At 49.1% G+C, this 20,082-nt stretch overlaps 1 protein-coding gene across 7 annotated transcripts in view; it reads left to right on the top strand.

The window, feature by feature from the left end:
• Nucleotides 1-1,172: 1,172 nt before the first annotated feature.
• The window catches only part of Mtss1 (MTSS I-BAR domain containing 1), a 170,958-nt gene continuing 152,048 nt past the window's right edge, over nt 1,173-20,082 (top strand). For 3 of the 7 annotated variants that reach the window (XM_045143048.1, XM_004661347.3, XM_045143047.1), the window contains exon 1: nt 1,174-1,678. In XM_045143048.1, coding sequence (XP_044998983.1) covers nt 1,607-1,678 — 72 coding nt within the window. In that variant the 5' untranslated portion in view covers nt 1,174-1,606. Of the gene's footprint in view, nt 1,679-20,082 lie in introns of all 7 variants that reach the window. The other 4 variants (XM_045143049.1, XM_004661348.3, XM_045143046.1 and 1 more) reach the window with 3 other exon arrangements.

The raw sequence follows: 20,082 nt of genomic DNA, 5'->3' as shown, positions 1-20,082 counted from the left end.
AGTGTTTAGTGCTTCGGGTACATAAAGGTTAAAAGTAAGCTATGTATTGTTTTCAAGTTGCTCTTTTGACTCCCCCACAGGACCCTGACATAATCAGAATGAGTGCTGCTTTGGCTGTGGAGTTAGCGGTTGGTGTGGAGAACATGGACCCTAAGGATCCAAGTCCACCTAGGCCCTTGGTCCTTTTTGCTTGTTGCTGCGATTTACAGCAACACTCAGTGCCCTCAGCAGGCCTGAAAAACATTAACTTTCAAGGCACACAGTCAGCAATCTCTGCAGACTGATGAGTAGGAGGACAGGAGCTCGGATGTCCTCTGCGTACATCTTGCAACAGCAGATCAATGCACTTTCCCAGCATCCTGCAACTTTATCGAACTCTGCATCCCAAAGCAGGCTACACCCCCGCCCCCCGTCCCGAACTCTCCTTAATTATGCATCTGGCTATTTGCAATCGTGACTCGGCGTTACAGTCCTGACATCGGCGCATGGGCCTCTCCGGAGAAGGCTGCGGCGGCAGCTGCAGCTCTGCCGCCCCACTGAGCGCCCTTTAGGTGAGGGGCGCAGGGCCACGCGTGGCCCCTTGCAAAGTCCCCCGAGGACGGCGGTGCCACCTCGGTTCCGGACGTTCGCAGCCCCTGGTGGGCCGTTCGCCAGACAGAGTGGGCGTTCTCCAGGCCCGGTGCTGACCTGCGGGGTGCACGCGGCCACCGGCCGCGGGAGCACGAGGGCGTGTTCTGCGCGTCCCGGACGCGAACGCACCGCCCTCCCGCGCGGCTGGCTCGCCAGCTCCTCTCCGCCGCAGGCGCCGCACGCGCTTCCCCGGCGCGCGCGCGCCCCCGAACTCCGCCCGCCCCTGCCCCCGCCCCCCCCCGCGCGCGCACGGCACACGCACGCACGCACTCACGCCCGGCCGCGCGCGCGCGCCCTCGCCTCGCTCCCGCGACAGAGCCGCCGGGCCGCGAGCGAGGGCGCGAGCGCGCGCGCGTGCGCTCCGGGAACGTCCCCGGGAGCTCCGCCAGCGAGCGCGGGGCCAGGCGCGCACGAGTGAAAAGGAGGCGGCGGCCGCGGCTGCGAGCAACAGATCCCGGTGCCGCGAGCAGACGAGATGGTCGTCGGCCGCTGAGCCGTGTTTTTTTTTTTTTTTTAAATTTCAGAAAAATAAATATTACATTCGAAACATCTTTCTTTAATTTTTTTTTTTTTTCCCTCTCCAATGGCGCTGGCCCCGGGTCAGCGGGCGTCTTTTTGTGCATCAAGATGGGCTTTCCCGTTTCCGTCCTGGGCACCCGTGGTGGCTTGATTGTCAGCTTTCTCCGGACGTTAGTGAGGTCGGGAGCCGAGAGCTGCATGTAGGCAAATCACCGCCCTCCCCACCCCCCTACGGAGCGGTTGGGGTGTTTGCCTTTTTTTTTTTCTTTTTTTTTTTTTTTTGAATCGTGGTTATTTGGGGCCGTGCGCCGCCGGCCGCGGGCATCCCCGAGCTCTCCGCAGCGCCGTCGGCGGCGGGTCGCTCTTCTTCCCCGGGTGAGCGAGCCCGGCTCTCCCGCGCGCAGCCAAGCCCCAGCGGCCCCGAGGAGCGAGTCGTGTCCCCGCCGGCGCCGGGAAAATGGAGGCTGTGATAGAGAAGGAATGCGGCGCGCTCGGAGGCCTCTTCCAGACCATCATCAGCGACATGAAGGTAGGACGCCGGGGACGCGGGGGGGCGCGGCTGCGGACGGACCTCGCCGCGGGGCTTCCCCTCCCTCCAGCCCGGCCCCGGCGCTGGGGCCGCCCGCCGGCCACCTGCGGGAGCTCCCGAGGGCCGGGTGTCAACGCCGCTCCGGGCTTGGCTGGGTCCCTTGGGTGGGTGGGTGACTTCCCCTGGAGCTACAGGGAGAGATTCCTCCCCTGTCCCTGGCCACCACACCAACCTCTGGTTCATTACCCCGGGGGGGGGGGGCGCGGCTCCATCTTGTTCCTTTGGGGGATTTGGGGACCCCCCACCCCGCCGCCCTGCTCCAGCTCCAAGTTTTCCATTGTCTGTCCCCGGGCCGGGTGTCTGCAACCCCCGAGGCTGGCCGTCGGCGAGGACACCTGATTCCCTGGGCTGGGGTGGGGTGCTTGGCGCGGTGCGGTGCTGGGGAGCGAGCAGGGGCTCTGCCTGGCTGCGGGGTGTGGGGTGGGTGGGGGGAGGAAGCCCCGGCAGGCAGGCAGGCTTCTTCCCTCCTTGGCTTTTCAGGTCTACCTGGAGTGGGGCGATGTGGACAAATTAGTTCTTAATTAGTCTGGTTCCAAAGCTGGGGAGGGTGTGCATCCCTCGACCCTCCCCGGGGGGGGCGCGGTGCACAAGTTCCCAGGCTAGCCTTGGCGTGGGCCCTTAAGCTGAGAGGTTCTTGACCTGAAGGCAAGATTGGGATTCCCCCCCCCCAAAAAAAAACTATATCCCAACCTCTCAAATACACATTCACACCCCACTCTTCTTTCCCTAGGAAGGATTGTGAGTGCGCGTGTGCGCGCGCGCGCGTGCGTGTGCGTGTGTGCTGGGGGCGGGGAACTACACCCTGGCTTTTTCCTGCAAAGGGTGGGACTGGAGATAACCCTGAGCCTCCAATGTGGGTTTTCTGGTGAAGTCAGGTAGACCAGGGCTTGTGTTACTATCCATAGGAAATAGAACCAGCCCCATGAGCTGGCTGAAGGTGGGAATTGGGAGTGGTGGCGGGGGTAGGGTGGAGGGAGAGGGGGATTTTATTTTTTTAAGTGTATTTATTTAGGGAGCTTCTCTTTGGATCGAGGCCAGCCCCAGTCTGCCTCAACAGATCCGGGGAGGTGGTGTTTAATTAAAAGCTCGCTTCCAAAAGAGTGGGCAGGTTTAGAAAGCTGTGCTGGCGAGTGGGTGTGGACAGCCCCTCTTCAGCCGCTGCCTGGCGCCTGGGGAAAGCTTTTGTCTGATGAAGTGTAAGGTTTGGAGGGGGTTCTGGCCTTCACATGGACTTTGGGGAAGGAATGCTCAGCTGTCACGCCTGCCTCCCCTTTTTAGAACCAACTGCCACCTCACCCAGGGTGAACTTTGCCAAGGTGCCTCCTCTTGCTCTTGTCCATTTTAAAATCCTACGGATGTGGTTCCTTTTGTCAGAAATTGACATTCGTGTAGCCTAATCTGGTAGCCAGAGCCTACTCACCCAGGAATGCCTCTAATCCAGTCACTTGGAATTAGATGGGATTAGTCTCTCTTCAAAGACAGCCCCTTTCATTCCTTTGCCCCCATCCACATGGAATTATTGACGTGCTCTTTTGAACAAAGATTGGTACCTCTCCTTGGACTCTGGTACTTAATGTTGATTTAAATTCCACCTACCTTGGAGTCCAGCAAGATACGGTTTGAGGCACACCTATATATTCTGATGTGCAGAGGAGGAATTTGAGATGGGTTGGTAAAGCTAGCCGCTGGTGTTTTGTGGAGGAGATAATGAAGTTTCCAGTGCCTGGATAGAATAAGGAATCCGGAGAGCTAACTGGTCTGCTTACTGTAGTAATCACCTCTGGTATTTCCTCTCTTTGTTCTTTAATCCAGAATTGGGACTTGGTCCTTCCCAGTCAGTAGTTTGAACCCAAAGCCTTTTTGAGAAGGTAGCCCTTCTCCAAGTGTGGGCTGCTTTCCACCTACCATCTGGCTGCTGGCACTGGACTCTGCCCAGACATTAGTAGGTGCTAAAGTGGATCCTCATCCCTCTTCCTCAGGGTTTCGGTTTAAAGACCTCTTATTTAAAGCCCCACCAGTGCTGAATCTAGAGTTTCTTTGACTTTGGTAGGTTTGTTCAGCAACCCGGGGGAAGACATTTATTTTAGATTTTTTGTTTATTTTTGTTTGGCAGCAGAAGCTATCAAAAGCAAGGTGCAGAGGAAGTCTGATTACATTATGCTTTGGATTTTGGGAGTGGAGGCATCAGGAATAAAGAGGCAGGTGTCCAGCTTCATAAGACAACTAAGTGTTTTAAGGGAGTTTTCTTCTTAAGTGACTTCCATGGGTTGGAAGGCAATGATGTTTTTAAAAGGAAGTAAAAACAAATGAAATATGACCCTATGGGTAGGATAAGTAGAAAATAATATGCAGATGCATGGAGTTGCCAGTTAGAAAAGTCAGTTTTTAATGTCTTGAATCAGCTGACTTTCTAACGACCTGTTTGTCCTTGTTTGTTTCTTTCTTGTAAACTCCCATTACCAGTTTATTATGTTTCTGGTCTCCTTTCTGTTTGCTTTGACATTTGGAATACCATCTTGGCATTGTTCTTTAGGCAATTTCCTTAGAAACTAGAGCAAGAAAAAGGATAAGAAAAATGGTTTAATAAATAGCATTTGATTCCTCACAGTGTACAGCAGTGCAGGAAGGAAGTCAGTTTCCTCTTAGGAGATAAAAGGAGAAGAGAAAATGGAGTAATTTCCAGCTCTGGTGCCATCCATCCAGTTTCTACAGGAAAGAACCTTAAGACAGAAAAGCCAAGGAGGGGCCTGGAGAGATGGCTCAGCACTGCAAAGCCTAAGGACCAGAGTTCGATTCTCCAGTATCCACGTAAAGCCAGATGCACAAAGTGGCACATGTGTCTGGAGTTCATTTGCAGTGGCTGGAGGCCTTGGTGTGCCTGCTCTCTTTGTCTCTTTCTCTCAAATAAAGAAATTAAATTTAAAAAGCTGGAGCAAAATTTAAAAAATATATATTTTTATTGCCAACTTCCATAATTGTAAACAATATCCCATGGTAATTCCCTCCCTCCCCCCACTTTCCCTTTTGAAATTCCACTCTCCACCATATCCCCTCTGGGGCGAATTCTTTATGTGTTCTTCCTCCACTGCCTCAGACCTGGGCTGGCAGGCCATTTCACCTTCTTCAGGGGTAGGGTGTGGAAGCATCCCTCATTTGGCTTCCATTGGGATTGAGCGCCATGGAAAACAAGCAGCAGCTGTTAAAAAACTTATTGATTCCTCGATGAGAGGAAGCCTGGTGTTTTCCCCCTCTGATCCACCCTGCTGCAGAGGTGGTCGCTAATGAATGGTGCTATGCAAAATCACTTACTGGCGGTCGTCTCTGCCATCCACGTAAATCACCCTCAAGTCGCCTGGTGTGAGTTGGTCCCAAAGGGAAAGGGGAGACGAGCTTTTCATGTTGCTTGGAGGAAGGGCTGCGTTGGCTTATCTGGGGGAACAGTGGTCTAGAAATGACGGTTCAGAAGGTCCTTGAATCTCTGGCTGCTGCCCAAGTCCTGGGCAGGATGGGCTACAGTACAGTAAACAGATGAATGTTGTTACTTCTAGACCTTTAAGGCGATGTTTTGGGAGCTTCTTTTAAGACCAGGAGACTTTTTGGCTAAACTTGAGGATCACTCACCCTGGGGATAGTTGTTTTCTTTTAATAATTAACTTTTATTTTTTAGAAATACTGATGTTAAAATTCCGACGTTTCCCTTGCCGTTGTTGCTCAAGCATCAGCAAACACATCAGGAGCGGAATGGGCCTGCTGCAGGGGCCCTTTGCCCTGGGTTCGAGCTTATGTAATATGGCCAAACCAACACATGCTCCATCGCACCTGAGTGTCCCGAGCCCCACGCCACGCGCGTCGCTTTAGCCAGGTGTCCTGTTACCAGCACCTGTGCTGGGCAGAATAGAGGCCTTGTTCCTTTCTCCCTGCCGCCCCCAATCCTTTTGCCATCAGTATCCTCTGTCCCCAGCTAAAGAGACTTATTGAATTCCATAGAAATCTTTGAGTAGTTTGAAAGCACAGTCATATTTTCCTTCACTGATGAGATCAGGATTGTGGGAAGCTGGTTCTGTGCTCTGTACTGACTTAGGGCTCTTTAAAATAATTTTTTTTTAATTGATTAGAGAGAGAATTGGCATGCCAAGGTTTATAGCCACTGTAATCGACCTCCAGATGTTTGGCATATGTGGGTTCTGGGGAGTTGAACCTGGGTCCTTAAGCTTTGCAAGCAAGCACCTTAACCGCTAAGCCATCTCTCCAGCCCAGAGAGCTCATTTTTTTAAAAAAATATTTATTCATTTATTTGAGAGAGAGAGAAAGAGAAGAAAAGAACAAAGAGAGGGAATGGGTGCGCCAGGGCCTCCAGCCACTGCAGACTCCAGACTTATATCCCATCTTGTGCATCTGGCTTATGTGGGTATTAGGGAATAAAACTTGGGTCTTTACGCTTTGCAGGCAAGCCTTTAACCAATAAGCTTAGGGCTAATTTTTTCCCTTTTAGCCAATGTGGGGTTCCTTTCAGAAGAGTCTTCCTTGGTGTTTATCGAGGCCTTTTGCTAGGCCCTGCCTTTCCTTCCCAGGCTGAGGGTTATAGACAGATAATGGTGGTACAATGCGGCAGCTTGCCTTGAGGAAAAGGGCTTCAGTCTCTCCAGGGGAAGGGAGACAGTCTTCCTTGGCATGCTTCAAAATAACTTTTGTCTAGAAAGGTAATAAAAACCCAACCGAGGCCCCAGCCAGTGACCAGGTACTCTGAGGGAAGCGAGTAAGTTGTTGTGTATAAATGGTGACAGCCACACAAAGGCAGGACAAGCAGAGTTCCTGTAAAGGACAGATGGGCCTCACGTTGGTTTTTCTCTTGGCAAATGGTTGTGTTTGGCCAGGGTTTTATAGCTTCCTCATCTTGGGCCCATGGGAGAAGAAGGCAGAGTGAAGATGTCATAAACTCAGCAGCAGAGAGCTGCTGGGTGTAGGTGCTTGGCCGGAGGGGTAGGGAGCTGCTGGGTGCTTGGGCCTCTTCTATTATGAGATCCTTTTTTGGGGGGTTTCAAAGTGTGAATCATCTTGTCCTTGTTTGGAAAGAAGTCATTTTTTTTTGTTCTGAGTGTTTCTGTGGAAAAAGCCTAATATGCCTCCTATTTAATCTAATTGTTTAGGACTTGTTTGATGCCTCAAATCTTTTGTTATCTTTTTTCTAATTTTTTTTTTTTTTTTGAGGTAGGGTCTCACTCTAGCTCAGGCTGACCTGGAATTTACTATGTATTCTCAGGGTGGTCTTGAACTCATGACAATCCTCCTACTTCTGCCTCCCAAGTTCTAGGATTAAAGGCGTGCACCACCATGCCTGGCCTTAACTAAAAAAAAAAAATTATTATTATTATTATTATTTTTTTTTAGTTATTTGAGGTAGGCTCTTGCTCTATCCCAGGCAGATCTGGAATCCATTATGTACTTTCAGGGTGGTCTCGAACTCACAGCCCTCTTACCTCTCTCTGCCTCCTGAGTGCAAGATTAAAGGTGTATGCCACTATGCCCAGCCCCCAATCTTTTTTGGTTTGTTTATTTGCAAGCAGAGAGAGAAGAGAGACAATGGGCACACTAGGGCCTCCAGCTCCTGGAAACAAACTCCAGATGTATGCGCCCTGGGGAACCAAACCTGGGTCGTTAGGCTTTGCCAACTCTCCAGCCTATAAGCCATTTCTTCCGTCCCCCAAAATCGTTTTGTTTTAGAATTCTACAATTCATAGAGCCCCAAGTGGAGAGAGGAGATTGTTCCTAGGTCATGGTGTGTTCTGCACGGAAGGTAGACTGAGTTTGGCCTTGGCCTGATTGAGCATTCACATTAGTGGGGTAACGGGTACCCTTCCTGCAGTATTTATTGTGCATGGGCTGTGTTGGAGCCACCAAATTCTGCTAGGATGTCCGCATTTCCAGTTACATTTGCATTTCACCTAAGCAGGGGACATTTTTCAGCTTGCTTGCTCTTTGACCTTTGCATCTTAGCCTAGGAAAACAAGGAAATAGCCAAAACTGTGTTTATTTGGCTAGCTCACTTGAGGTTGCTGAAATGCTTGGGAGGGTGAAAAGGTTAAAACTATTGATCCATTAGATGCTTTATGTATCATCTGTATCTAGGCTCTTTCCATCTTTGCAAGGGTGAGAGCTGGCAAGTCTCCTTCCTTAGCAGTGAGACCATTTGGAGTCCACTTTGGTATGGAAAAATGAGGTCATTGAGTTCCCCATTATTTCTTGGAATTGCCCTCAGGACACTTGTCCCCAAAACCCACACGTATGCAAAACAAATACATCTCCCTCACAAACAAAATAAAACAAAAGCCAAAGAACGGATTAAGATATAGCTGGTTTGGATATCAGGCAGGACATAGTTTGGGCTCCTTCTCCAGAACTGGCTTATGCCATGAGCATTTGAATGCAGATTTGCAGATTGTATTGCTAATATGGCCTTATTAAGTAGCAAGTAGGAGAGACAAATGAAGTAAATTAATTGGTGGAACATTCTGGAAGCCTGTTGTATTTGATGGTACGCTTATCCCTTAAATTGTATACAGACTGCAGGTTCATCTGAGGATGTGCTACAAAACAATCAGAAACCTCCAGAACTGGGCTGGAGAGATGGCTTAGTGGTTAAGTGCTTGTCTGTGAAGCCTAAGGACCCCGGTTTGAGGCTCGGTTCCCCAGGACCCACGTTAGCCAGATGCACAAGGGGGCGCACGCGTCTGGAGTTTGTTTGCAGAGGCTGGAAGCCCTGGTGCGCCCATTCCCCCCCCCCTTCTTTGTCTGTCTGTCACTCTCAAATAAATAAAAATAAACAACAAAAAAAATAAAAACAAAAAAGAAACCTCCAGAACCATTCTTAGTGCAGAACCTATTCCAGAGTAGTGTTCCTCACCTTTAAGACCCTGGAAGACCTTGGTACAGGCTCCTTCCTCCTCACCTCTGGCCCCATGTGGCCGGAAGTGGCTTTATTTTTACCCGCTGTGCAGTTGTGAGTTGGTAGCATGAGATGGTCTCTGGCTTGCCACCCGGCACATAGTAGGTGCCTGTTGTGTATTGCACGTGGTAAATAGTGAGCCGGAGGGGACTTGGGAGCCCCTGCTGCTAAGTACTTGGTGTTTGTGATTCCATGCCTTCCCTCATCCGCTCCGTGTTGCACGTGAGAAACCCGAGGCCCGGGGACATGCAGTAGCTTGTTTATGGTGAGGCAGAATTGGTGTTCAGACCTTGACCTCTTAGGCTGCAGAGCTCCAGCCTCAGGACCAGAGGAATGGAGGGGTGTGAATGGATTCTTGAAGACGTGCTTCACCTGCCTGCACCCACAGGTGTCCTTCATTAGACCCCTTCCTATCTGGGTGTTTTCTCCGCGTTGGCTGGAGGAGCAGGACAGCACAGGGTGCTTTGAGGGGCCTCTCTACTCTAGCCTCTGTGCAAAATGGTTAATTAATTTATTTGAAAAGTATTTTTGTTTTTATTTGCGAGAGAGAGAGAATGGGCACACCAGGCCCTCTAGCCCCTGCAAATGACGCATGCGCTACCTTGTGCATCTGGCTTATGTGGGTACTGGGGAACTGAGCCTGGGTCCGCAGGCTTCGCAGGCAAGTGCTTTAACTGCTAAGCCATCTCTTCAGCCTGAAAGTGGTTAATTTATGATATGTGGAGAAATCATAGCTTCTTTCCGTCTTCCACTTAGCAGTCTTGGTTCTTCCCGTGTTTGTGTGTGTGTGTGTGTGTGTGTGTGTGTGTACACACGCATGTGCATGTAGAGGTGGGGAAGCCTTGGAGCCAGTCTCCAGCTTGTCCTCAGTGCCTGTCCTTGCCCACACTGAAAGCCTGTGGGATCTCCCCACTGACCAGCCACAGCCTGCAGTCTGTGATCTCTGAGGCTGGGCTGCCGTGCAGACCTGGCACCTCCTCACACTCATAATCATATGAATTAACCAGGTTCACCCAAAGTTCAATGACGTCTCAAAGCGAACTCCTTACCTTGAACTCATTTTGTGTCCAGCCCTGAAACTCCTGTATAAAAGAGCTTTCTATATTTAATTATGTCCTGATAGCCCTCCAGTTTGGGCTGAGGAGGTAGACCCCCTCACAGGCTGTGTCTGGAGATGTTGACTGGCTCCCCAGAAAACCTTCCTGTGCTGATTCTTGACATAGATGGCCTTGGTCCTAGTTTCTAAGTGGCCTTTCTTTTCCTGTCTTGCTTAAGTGGGTGGAAAAAAAAATCAATGGAGTGCCTTCTGAACTGTTTGTCTTTTTACTTGCTTTCTTTGCCTCAAAGAATTGACAGCAGTAAAAGTATTGGCTTGCTCAGCCTCAACCACTCTTCAGTGCTAGAGGTGGGCGGCAGGTATTGTCTGGGATTCCCTTCCTGTCCTGACCACAGACAGGGCTCTCCAGGAGCTGGAGGAGTGGTCTGGCCTGGAGGAGGTGTGGTTTAGAAAAGGCCCACTGAGTGGCCTGGAGGTTTGAGAGGAAGCCTGGCCTTCTCCCAGAGGGGAGCTTTGAGTAATTCTGGGATTTTGAAAGTGACCCAGGTAACCAGGGTTGAGCAACACCAAGTCATCAGGTTTCCCTTCGCCATCTTCAGCTCCCCCATAGTGCGTTCTTTTCTTTCTTTCTTTCTTTCTTTCTTTCTTTCTTTCTTTCTTTCTTTCTTTCTTTCTTTCTTTCTTTCTTTTTTTCTTTCTTTGTTTTTTCGAGGTAGGATCTTGCTCTAGCTCAGGTCTCCCATAGTGCATTCTTTTTTTCTTTCTTTGTTTTTTCGAGGTAGGATCTTGCTCTAGCTCAGGCTGACCTGGAATTTACTATGCAGTCAGAGGGTGGCTTTGAACTCAGAGACCCTTCTACCTCCAGAGTGCTGGGATTAAAGGTACGTGCCACCACATCCCACAGAGGGAGAGAGAGAGGGAGAGAGAGAGAGAGAGAGAGAATATGAATGAGAATGGGCACACCAGGGCCTCTAGCCATTGAAAATGAACTCCAGATGCATGCGCCACCTTGTGCATTTGACTTTATGTGGGAACTGGGGAAATTGAACCTGGGTCCTTTGGCTTTGTGGTCAAGCACCTTAACAGCTAAGCAATCCCCGAAGTACATTCTTTTTTTGGTTTTGTTTTTTTGAGGTAGGGTTTCGCTCTAGCCCAGGCTGACCTGGAATTTACTTTGTATTCTCAGGGTGGCCTCGAACTCAACGGCGATCCTCCTACCTCTGCCTCCTGAGTGCCAGGATTAAAGGTGTGCGCCACCAAGCCTGGCCCCATGGTACATTCTTACCTCATCCTAGCCGAGAAAAAGCTCCTTTGGATGCTTGCACAACAGTGTGGTATACTTGATTTTCCTGAGCTGTGTTCAGGGTAGTCAATACATACGTTACCATAATTAAAAATTAAAATAAGTAGGAGGCAGAGGCAGAGGCAGGAGGATCGCCGTGAGTTCGAGGCCACTCTGAGCTACATAGTGAATTGCAGGTCAGCCTGAGCTAGAGCAAGATCCTACCTAAAAAGCAAACAAACAAACAAACAAAAAAAAACCCACCAAAATAACAATGATGAGGACGGGGAATATACTCAGTTGGTAGTGTGTTGGATTAGCAGACACTGAAACCCCGGTTTGATCCCGAGCAACATGTAAACCAGATGTATATCTGTCACCCCGGCATTTGGGTGGAGGTAGGAGGATTTGAAGTTTAAGATCATCTTCAGTTGCATAGCGCATTTGACGCCAGCCCGGGCTATGTGAGAACCTGTTTTCAAAAACATATTTTTAAAAATTAGAATGAAATGTTAAAATAAGCAAATTTAATAAAAGTCAACAACAAAAACATCTTTAGAATATTTTGCAGTATTTTATTGCTCTGTAATAGACATAGACAATATGCTATTCTGCAGTATGGAAATGGTCAGACACATTAGCTACCAGACAGGGATCTAGGGTGGCCAAGGAACTGAATTCCTAATTTTATTTATTTTTGGCCAAGTGTGGTGATACACACTATAATCCCATCATTTGGGAGGTTTTTAGAAGCAGGAGAATCAGGGCTGGAGATGGCTTGGTGGTTAAGATGTTTGCCTGCAAAGCCAAAGGACCCAGGTTCGATTCCCCCAGGACCCACATAAGCCAGATGCACAAGGAGGTGCACGCGTCTAGAGTTCGTTTGCAGTGGCTAGAGGCCCTGGCACACTCATTCTTCCCCTGTCTCTTCTTTATCGCTTTCTCTCCCTCTGCTTGCAAATAAAATCAAATACATTAAAACAAAATTAAAAAAAAAAAGCAGAGGAATCAGGACGTCAAAGTCATCCTTAGTTACATTGCAAGTTTTAGGCCAGCCTGTACTATGAGCCCTTGTCTCAATAAATAACTAAACAATCAAACTGACAAACCAAAACCAGGTGTGTTTATTAGCTCACACCTCTAATACCTGTACTTGGAAGGATGAGATAGGAAGATCACTCTGAGTTTGAGGCTAGCATGGGCTACAGAGTGAATTCCAGGTCAGCCTGGGGTAGAATGGGACCCTACATAATAAAATAGTAAATAAATGTATTCTTTTAGTTTAAGATGAAATAGCCATGAGTGACTAGTGGTTGCTGCCCTTAATTTGCAGAGATTTAAACAAGTGATAAAAGTGTCCCTGCTTTGCTTCCCTTCTGCCTCTTGCTGGACAGCTCTCCCCCTCCCCCCAAAGCGCTGGATTCTGGAGCTACTGTTGACCTTGGATTCCCAAGGGGTTTCTTCTTCCCTGGGAACCTCTGTTTGCTCTTCTGTAAAATGGGTCTGATGCTGTGATCTGAACTGAAGTGTTACTTGGGAAGGGCCTCATGGTGCCTGGTGCGCATGTACGCAGGCATCAGCCGCCGTGACCCCTGTGTCCTGTAGCTCTGGCAAGGAAGTCATGATCAACATAGTAGTTTTCTCCTCTGCTTCCAGGGCAAATGCTGCCCCACCTTTTCTGGAGTTGTATTTAGAGCCTGTAGCGAGGTTTGGGGAAGTGAAGAAGCTAAGGTGTTTTTTTTTTTTTCCTTGCTCAGTGAAGCATCCCTGATTTCATTATAACCTTCATCTGGCCCAGCAGGGCCTGCTTGAATTCTGTTTCTCTGTTAGCAGGCCCCACCAGTCTGTTTAATCTGGCTGAGGATGGGCTGTGGAAAGAAAAGTCAGTTAGAGAGACTGAGGCCAGAGGAGGGGAAGTGTTGCTTTGTTAGGTCATCATTTGCAGGGCCATTATTATTATTATTATTATTATTATTATTACATATTTGAAAGAGAGAGAAAGAATAGGCATGCCAGGGCTTCTAGCCACTGTAAACGGACTCCATACACATATGCTACCTTGTGCATCTGGCTTATGTGGGTCCTGGGGAATTGAACCTTGGTCCTTAGGCTTCCCAAGACCCGGCAGAGTTTGGGTTCCTCCTCCTGACCTGTCCACGTAGTGTCATCCTCCAGCCTGAGCCGCTGGCTCAAGGGCCCCCGTGATTTGACCCTGGCTGAATTGTCAGTGCTCTTCAACGTGGACTCCAGCTTCCTCGCACGCTCCCTGGCCTCCCACACTGCTGCCTGGTGGAATCTGTCATCCTTCCAGGTGCCATGGAGCCAGGTCGTCCTCCAGAAGGTTCTGTTCTACCATGTTTTTGTTACTTTGACTTCAAAAGTGGGTTTCCTTGAGCTTGAATGCTCTGCCCCTTGCCTGGTTTCATGATTCTGGGCGAGTTATTCCACTTTCTATAGCCTCATTTTTTTTTTCTTGTAACCTTTTATTGACAACTTTCATAAATATTGACAATTTACCGTGATCCTAATCTGCTCCCAATACTCCCGTTTCTCCCTGACCCAAGTCCCCCCTCCACTGAGTCCCTTCTGCTTTCCCACTAGTCTCTCTTCTATTTTGATGTCGTCATTTTTCCCCTCCTATTATGCAGGTCTTGTGTAGGTAGTGTCAACTACTGAGAGGTCATGAATATCAAGGCTACTTTGTGTCTGGATGACAGTATTATAAGCACTCTTCCCCATCCTTTGGCTTTTACCGTCTTTCTGCCACCTCTTCTGCAGTGATCTCAGAGCCTTGAAGTGTGTGATAGAGATGTCCCACTTAGTGCCAAACATGACACTGTCATTTTTTCTCAGTACTTTGGCCATTTTTGAGTCACTCCAGAGATCACTACCACCTGAAAAGAGAAGCTTCTCCAACCAGAAGTGAGAGTAGCATTAAAATAGAGGCATGAACATAAGTGTTTAGAGGGCTGTTTGATGGTCATAATATATCCATTTAGTCAGTCAAAAATAGTAGTTTCCCCTTAGTGTTAATGACCTCCTCAGCCATAGGCTTTTGACTAGGTTTTCAGTACCAGGCATGAATTCCCTTCCATGGAGCAGGCCTGAAATCTAATCAGAGAACAATTGGTTTCCCTCAAAATAGACACTAGCCTCAATTTTCTTGTCTGTAAAATGGGATGAGGGACAATATTTCTCTCCTCAAATGGCTGAGGATTAAGAGAGTAAGCATACACAAAGGTTTCACATGAAATAAAAGCCCAATAACTGTGCTTAGGTGTCTGCGCAGGTGACTCTGGTACATCCCCATTGTCTCTCATCTGAAAGCTCAAGGTCTGGAATCTGAAGCTCTGAGAGGCAGCAGTGAAACCTTGAAAGTCCCAGGTGTCTGGACATTGCAGATGTCAAGCTTTCCAATTAGAGACGCTCGTCTGGTAAAGCCTGTGTACATCCAAAGCCTCTGAACTCTAAACCCTTCTGGTCCAAGCATCAGGGATGCAGGGTAGAATATGTGAGTCCTAGGGTAGCAGCAGTCAGAAGTTTCAGGAAGTACACAAATGCTCTTCACTTGGGTAATGTAGTGCATACAAGAATGCAGCACTGGCCGGGCGTGGTGGCGCACGCCTGTGATCCCAGCACTCGGGAGGCAGAGGTAGGAGGATCTCCGTGAGTTCAAGGACAGCCTGAGACTACATAGTGAATTCCAGGTCAGCCTGAGCTAGAGTGAGACCCTCCCTCAAAAAAAAAAAAAAAAAAAGAAGAAGAAGAAAAGAAGAATGCAGCACTGGGGGTTCTGGGAGATGGCTCAGCAGTTAGGGTGTTTGCCTGTAAAGCCTAACAACCCAGGTTCAGTTCCCCAGTACCCATGTAAAGCCACATGCACAAAGTGGCACATGCATCTAGAGTTTGTAGCAGCTAGTAGCCCTGATCTGTCCATTTTCTGTCTGTTTCTCTCCTCTCTCTCTGCTTGCAAATTAAAATATTAAAAAAGCCTGTAGTACTTTTCAGTTTTGAATTTGCAAATTACTCGAGAGAACACAATATGCACGTTGCACATACTGATGTGTGCCTGCAGTGTGCTGGCCTTGGAGGCTGGTGGAGATAGATTTGTGAGCAGGTCTGTCTTACTACTTGCCTTGAAGTTCTTCACTGTACCAGAGAGGTCGGTAAGTAATTAGAATTTGTTGTGGTACACACTGTGACAGAAATCAGTATTCTTTTTAGGGTCTCACTCTGGTCCAGGCTGACCTGGAATTAACTCTGTCATCTCAGGGTGGCCTTGAACTCATGGCAATCCTCCTACCTCTGCCTCTCAAGTGCTGGGATTAAAGGCGTGCGCCACCACACCCGGCTAGAAATCAGTATTCTTGGGCTAGAGAGATGGTTTAGTGGTTAAGGCATTTACCTACAAAGCCAAAGGACCTCAGTTTGATTGCCCAGGACCAACATAAGCCAGATGCACAAGGTGGCACATGTGTCTCTTCGCAGTGGCTGGAGGCCCTGGCTCTCCCATTCTGTCTCTCCCTCTCTCTCTGCCTCATTCTCTCTTGCTCTCTCAAATAAAGAAAGAAAGAAAGAAAGAAAGAAATTAATGTTCTTAAGGCCGAGGAGATGGCTCAACAGTTAAAGGCACTTCCTTGTAAGCCTGCTGGCCCAGTACTCTTCCTTAGTACTCTTTTAAAGTGGCACATGCATCTGGGGTTCATTTGCAACAGCAAGAGACCCTGGTGTGCCCATCCTGTATCTCTCTCTCTCTCTTCCCTTTCTCTACTTATAAATGAAAATACTAAAAAAAAGAAAGAACGAAAGAGAAATCAGCATTCCTGAGGAGGGCTTCTGACTTCCATCTGGGGTGGAGTAGTCACAGAGGCCTTTGGTGTAGGTGACACCCAAGCTGAGGGTGGGGTTTCCCTGCGCAGTAAGCATTTCCCTGCCTGGTACTATCGGGTGCTAAAGTGTCCGTCAAATAAACTCATTTAGTCTCCCAACAACCCCGTGAGGTAGAGATTGCTGAAATTGCCACTTTACAGGAATGCTTCTAATTCTGCTTTAAGTGGAGAAACGGAGGTGCCGAGGAGGTTAGCCCTCTGCCCACGCTGCATGGAGAGCGGGAGGCGGAGCTGGGAATTGAGCCCAGGCCGCGTGACATCAGCCTCGGGGTCTGTCCTCTTGTCATCACTTGGCACTTCAAGGTTTCCTTTCAGACTCTGTGATGAGCGTGACACACTCAGGGAGGCACATGCAACCTGTGTCTAGGGCAACCCCTCAGCTGCTTTAAGGTGGTATTGAAGGAAAGAACTGATCAGGTTGGCCTGAGGTTGTTGGGCATTTGACTCCCCCTCTCCAAAATCTTATCAGCACGGTCTCTCGTTGGGAAGGTGAGGGCACGTTCTGGCAGCCACAGGACATGCGCTTGCTTGGTGGAGGCACCCTTCCTTGAGAGTCACACCCCACAGGACAGAGTTCCTGGCAGTAGGAGCTGCGGGTGCATGCTTAGGGACACCTCGATTTCAGTCTTTCATTTCAGAGGCCCGGGCCTCCTCTTCCAGCTGGGCTTACTCGCCATAGCCATTAAGGAAGTCTTTGAGTTCGGTTTAATGGTTGCTCTTTGTTTTGAAGTGACTGTTTACTGAACCTTCAAAGCCAGCGCCACAGCAGGATGTGATCTGGGGCCTGAATAATTGCATCAGACACCCCAATAGGAAGCAGGTAGTGGGGAGCCGAGCCAGGAGCAGCCCACAGCCAAGCCTTGAGCAGCAGCTGGGAGGACCGAGGTCATCCTGCAACCAGAAAGAGACACGGAGTCCCTTGGAGCCTGGGTCCCAGGGAACCTGGCCTCTTTGATGTTGTACTGGCCTTAATTAGGAACATCCTAATTAAGTCACTGAGGAGGCAAATTTTTTTTTTTCTTAAAAAAAATTAGCAAATGTTTTGAGAACATTTCATGAGGGATTACTTCTGAAAGATTATGCAAGTAATTTTAAATTAATGGAAGAAAACCTAGAAACTTCAATTAAGTAGAGAGAATTCACTCCTAAGCACTGATTACAAAGTGGGTTATGTACACAGGCTCACAAGAGCTCCCAGTTAACAAAGGGCTTGAGGCCTGTGCTATATTAGAAACTTACAGCATCTGTTCTCTTGCCTCTCCATTCCTGGAGCAGGTGAGCCATGCCACTTTCAGTGACTGTCATGTGATATCTGTAATTATTCATTTGGGGATACATATTTGAGACCCTACTGGGTGACAGGTTCAGTCTGAAGTGCTGGAAATTATAAGACAAAACAGACACAAATTCCTGCCCTCTTGGAACCTGCCTTCTAGGAAAGCAGGGTGACAGGCAAGTCGAGTCGTCAGGTCTCCTATAAACTAGAAGGGTCCTATGCAGTGGGGTGATGTAAGGGGTATGTCTTGTTTTCAGGGGAGTGAGGTGAGACAGTCTTACAGGTGGTATTTGAATAATGATTTATGACTATGTGGACATGGAGGAAGAATATTCCAGGCAAGGGAGGAACATATGCATGGGAAGCCAGGGTCACACTCGTCCCTGTTTCGATCCCATTTTGCTTCCTTGCTTGTTTATTTATTTATGAGAGAGAGAATGGGAGAATGTGTGTACCAGGGCCTCTCGCCATTGCAAATGAACTCCACATGCATGCCTCGCTATGTGCATCTGGCTTACATGGGTCCTGGGGAATTGAATCTGGCCCTTAGGTTTTGCAGGCCACCACCTTAACCACTAAGCCATCTCTCCAGCCTCAGAGTGCACTTTTCAGAGCCTCGTGGAGCCAAGCCCTTCTCTGTTTCTGTTCCGTGTGCCCCTGCGCCTCTTCTGGCTACTTTGGGAGGAGCCAGATGTGGACATGAGCGCCAAGAAATTGCTGAGGCCCCAGCTTCCAAGGACTCATGGCATCCTGGCTCTGGCAGAGTTCTCCAGTCTTGCCCTTTGGGGATTTCCTAGTGAGGCAGCAGTGTCTGTAGGGGATGTGCTAATATGCAGATTCCTAGGCCCTACCCCAGAAACGTTGTGCCATCCAGATCCAGGCCCTGAAATCTGCTCTTTTTGCAAATACTTGGCTAGTTCTCTGTAGTAGGTTTTGCTGGGATTGCCACAGGAGTTGGTAGCAGTGGGATCTTGGGCCACCCTGAGCCACCAAAGCTTCCTGCAGAACTGATGAGGCAAGAAAGCACTCCCCTCTTTTTCCTCCCCCATCGTCTGTATGCCTGGCACATACTGCAGGTGGACCAACGGGGTCATGCCGTGACTTCTGTGAGGAATGCTTCCCCCCCCCCTTTCTTCTCTTCTCCTTGGAGAGCTGGATGAGGCACCCCCACCTGTTAGCTCCACTCTGGTCATTTCTTCTTGGAGAATCTGCTCTTCATGGCCTTGGGATTGGTGTCCCCTAGGCAGCTGTCCCACTGGACTGAGTGCCCGCAGTGTCTGGGCCTGGTAGGTGCTCATGAAATGCCCCGCTCAGGAAGTCTGCCACTGTATGCTGCACAGGAAAGCCATGCTGGGCTCTGTGTGCTGCTCGCCTTCTGAGCCCTCGGATTATTTCACTCAGTCTCACAACCGTCCTTTGAGGCACGAACTGGCCATTCACCTTGTTTACAAAGGAAGGCAGGCAGAACCAGGCCGTGAAGTAACTTGTGCAGGGTCACCCAATGAGATAAGTGGACCTGAGGTTGGGCTTGTCGATGGCAGAGTCATGCTTAGACTCTTGAATGTAGCTGTCCACGAAAGCTACGTGTCAGATAGCAGAAACACACCCACACCCCCGCTGGAGAAATAAACAGCCTTTCTTGGGGACATCTGTGACTTTTGGATCTTCACTGGCCACCAGAGCATCTTTCCTGGCTTCTAGCAGTGGGCTTTGGGTCATGGACCAGCTACTGTCTTTGCCAAATGGGATATCTTTCAGAGGGCATTCAGGCCAGAGCAGCCCCTTCCCACACCTGCCTGGGGAGGGAATAGGGTGAGCATAAAACAGTTTTCTCCAGGGCATTGCGTTTGTTCTGTTGTCCCTTGAAGGACTAATCTCTAAATGACAAAAGCTGCTTTTTGTGTTTTTTTTTTTTTTCCTTGAGGTAGGGTCTTAGAATTCACTATGTAGTCCTTCGAATGGCCTCAGACTCAGTGATCCACCTTCCTCTGCCTCCCTCCCCAGTGCTGGGATTAAAGCGTGTGAGGTAGAGGCAGGCACGCGACAGGGGTGCATTCAGGAAAGAGAAGTGGATGAGCGTGTCAAGTTTCAGGGACCAGACTTGTGCATTCACAGGGTGTGTGGGTCCTGGAGGTGGGGCGTTGTGCTTGGGTTCATTATCTTATCTTGAGATTGTTCACAGACAGGAATGAATGAATGAATGGAACAGAATCTTTGGCTCCTGTACTGTGGGGCAGAGGTTCCCAGGGGAAGGTATTTATTATCCTCGGGAGGCTTAACTGGGCAGAAAATTTCTTAGGAAAAGCAGCCACACCCTGTTTTTGAGGTAAGGTCTCACTCTAGCACATGCTGACCTGGAATTTACTCTGTAGTCTCAGGTCTCAAACTCATGGTAATCCTCCTACCTCTGCCTCCCAAGTGGTGGCATTAAAGGCGTGCGTCACCATACCTGGCTATCTGTTGGGTTCTTAAATAATGAGTTCCCACGTTTTCAGATCAGCTGGTCTTCAGGGAGCTCATAGAGCAATCTCACTGTCAAGGGCAGACTCTGCAGCAGTTGATGCAGTAACAAGGGCAGATCCTTGGCTGACGGTGCAAATTGCGTTCTCTTTCTGTATATAAATAAGATACATACCTAAATAGTATGGTAAGAAGGGTCATGCTCAACAGAGTGCCAGCTTCCCGCCCCAGCAGTGCTGTGAAGGTCGTTGGTACTCTTGGTATCATCTTCATGTGCGAGGCTGTTCTCATGGTGGTCAGGAAGTTGGCTTGGACTTGAAGGTGGCTTGAGGAGTTCCTGCCTTGAACATATGGACTTGCAGATGTAAACCACGCGGGGAGACCCTCACCTGCACGTGCAGACGTAAACCACGCGGGGAGACCCTCACCTGCACATG

This window comes from Jaculus jaculus, chromosome 2 (assembly GCF_020740685.1).
Source record: "Jaculus jaculus isolate mJacJac1 chromosome 2, mJacJac1.mat.Y.cur, whole genome shotgun sequence".
Classification (NCBI taxonomy): Eukaryota; Metazoa; Chordata; class Mammalia; order Rodentia; family Dipodidae; genus Jaculus; species Jaculus jaculus.
Note: the sequence above shows the minus strand (reverse complement) of the source record. Positions and strands in the feature narration are given on the sequence as shown.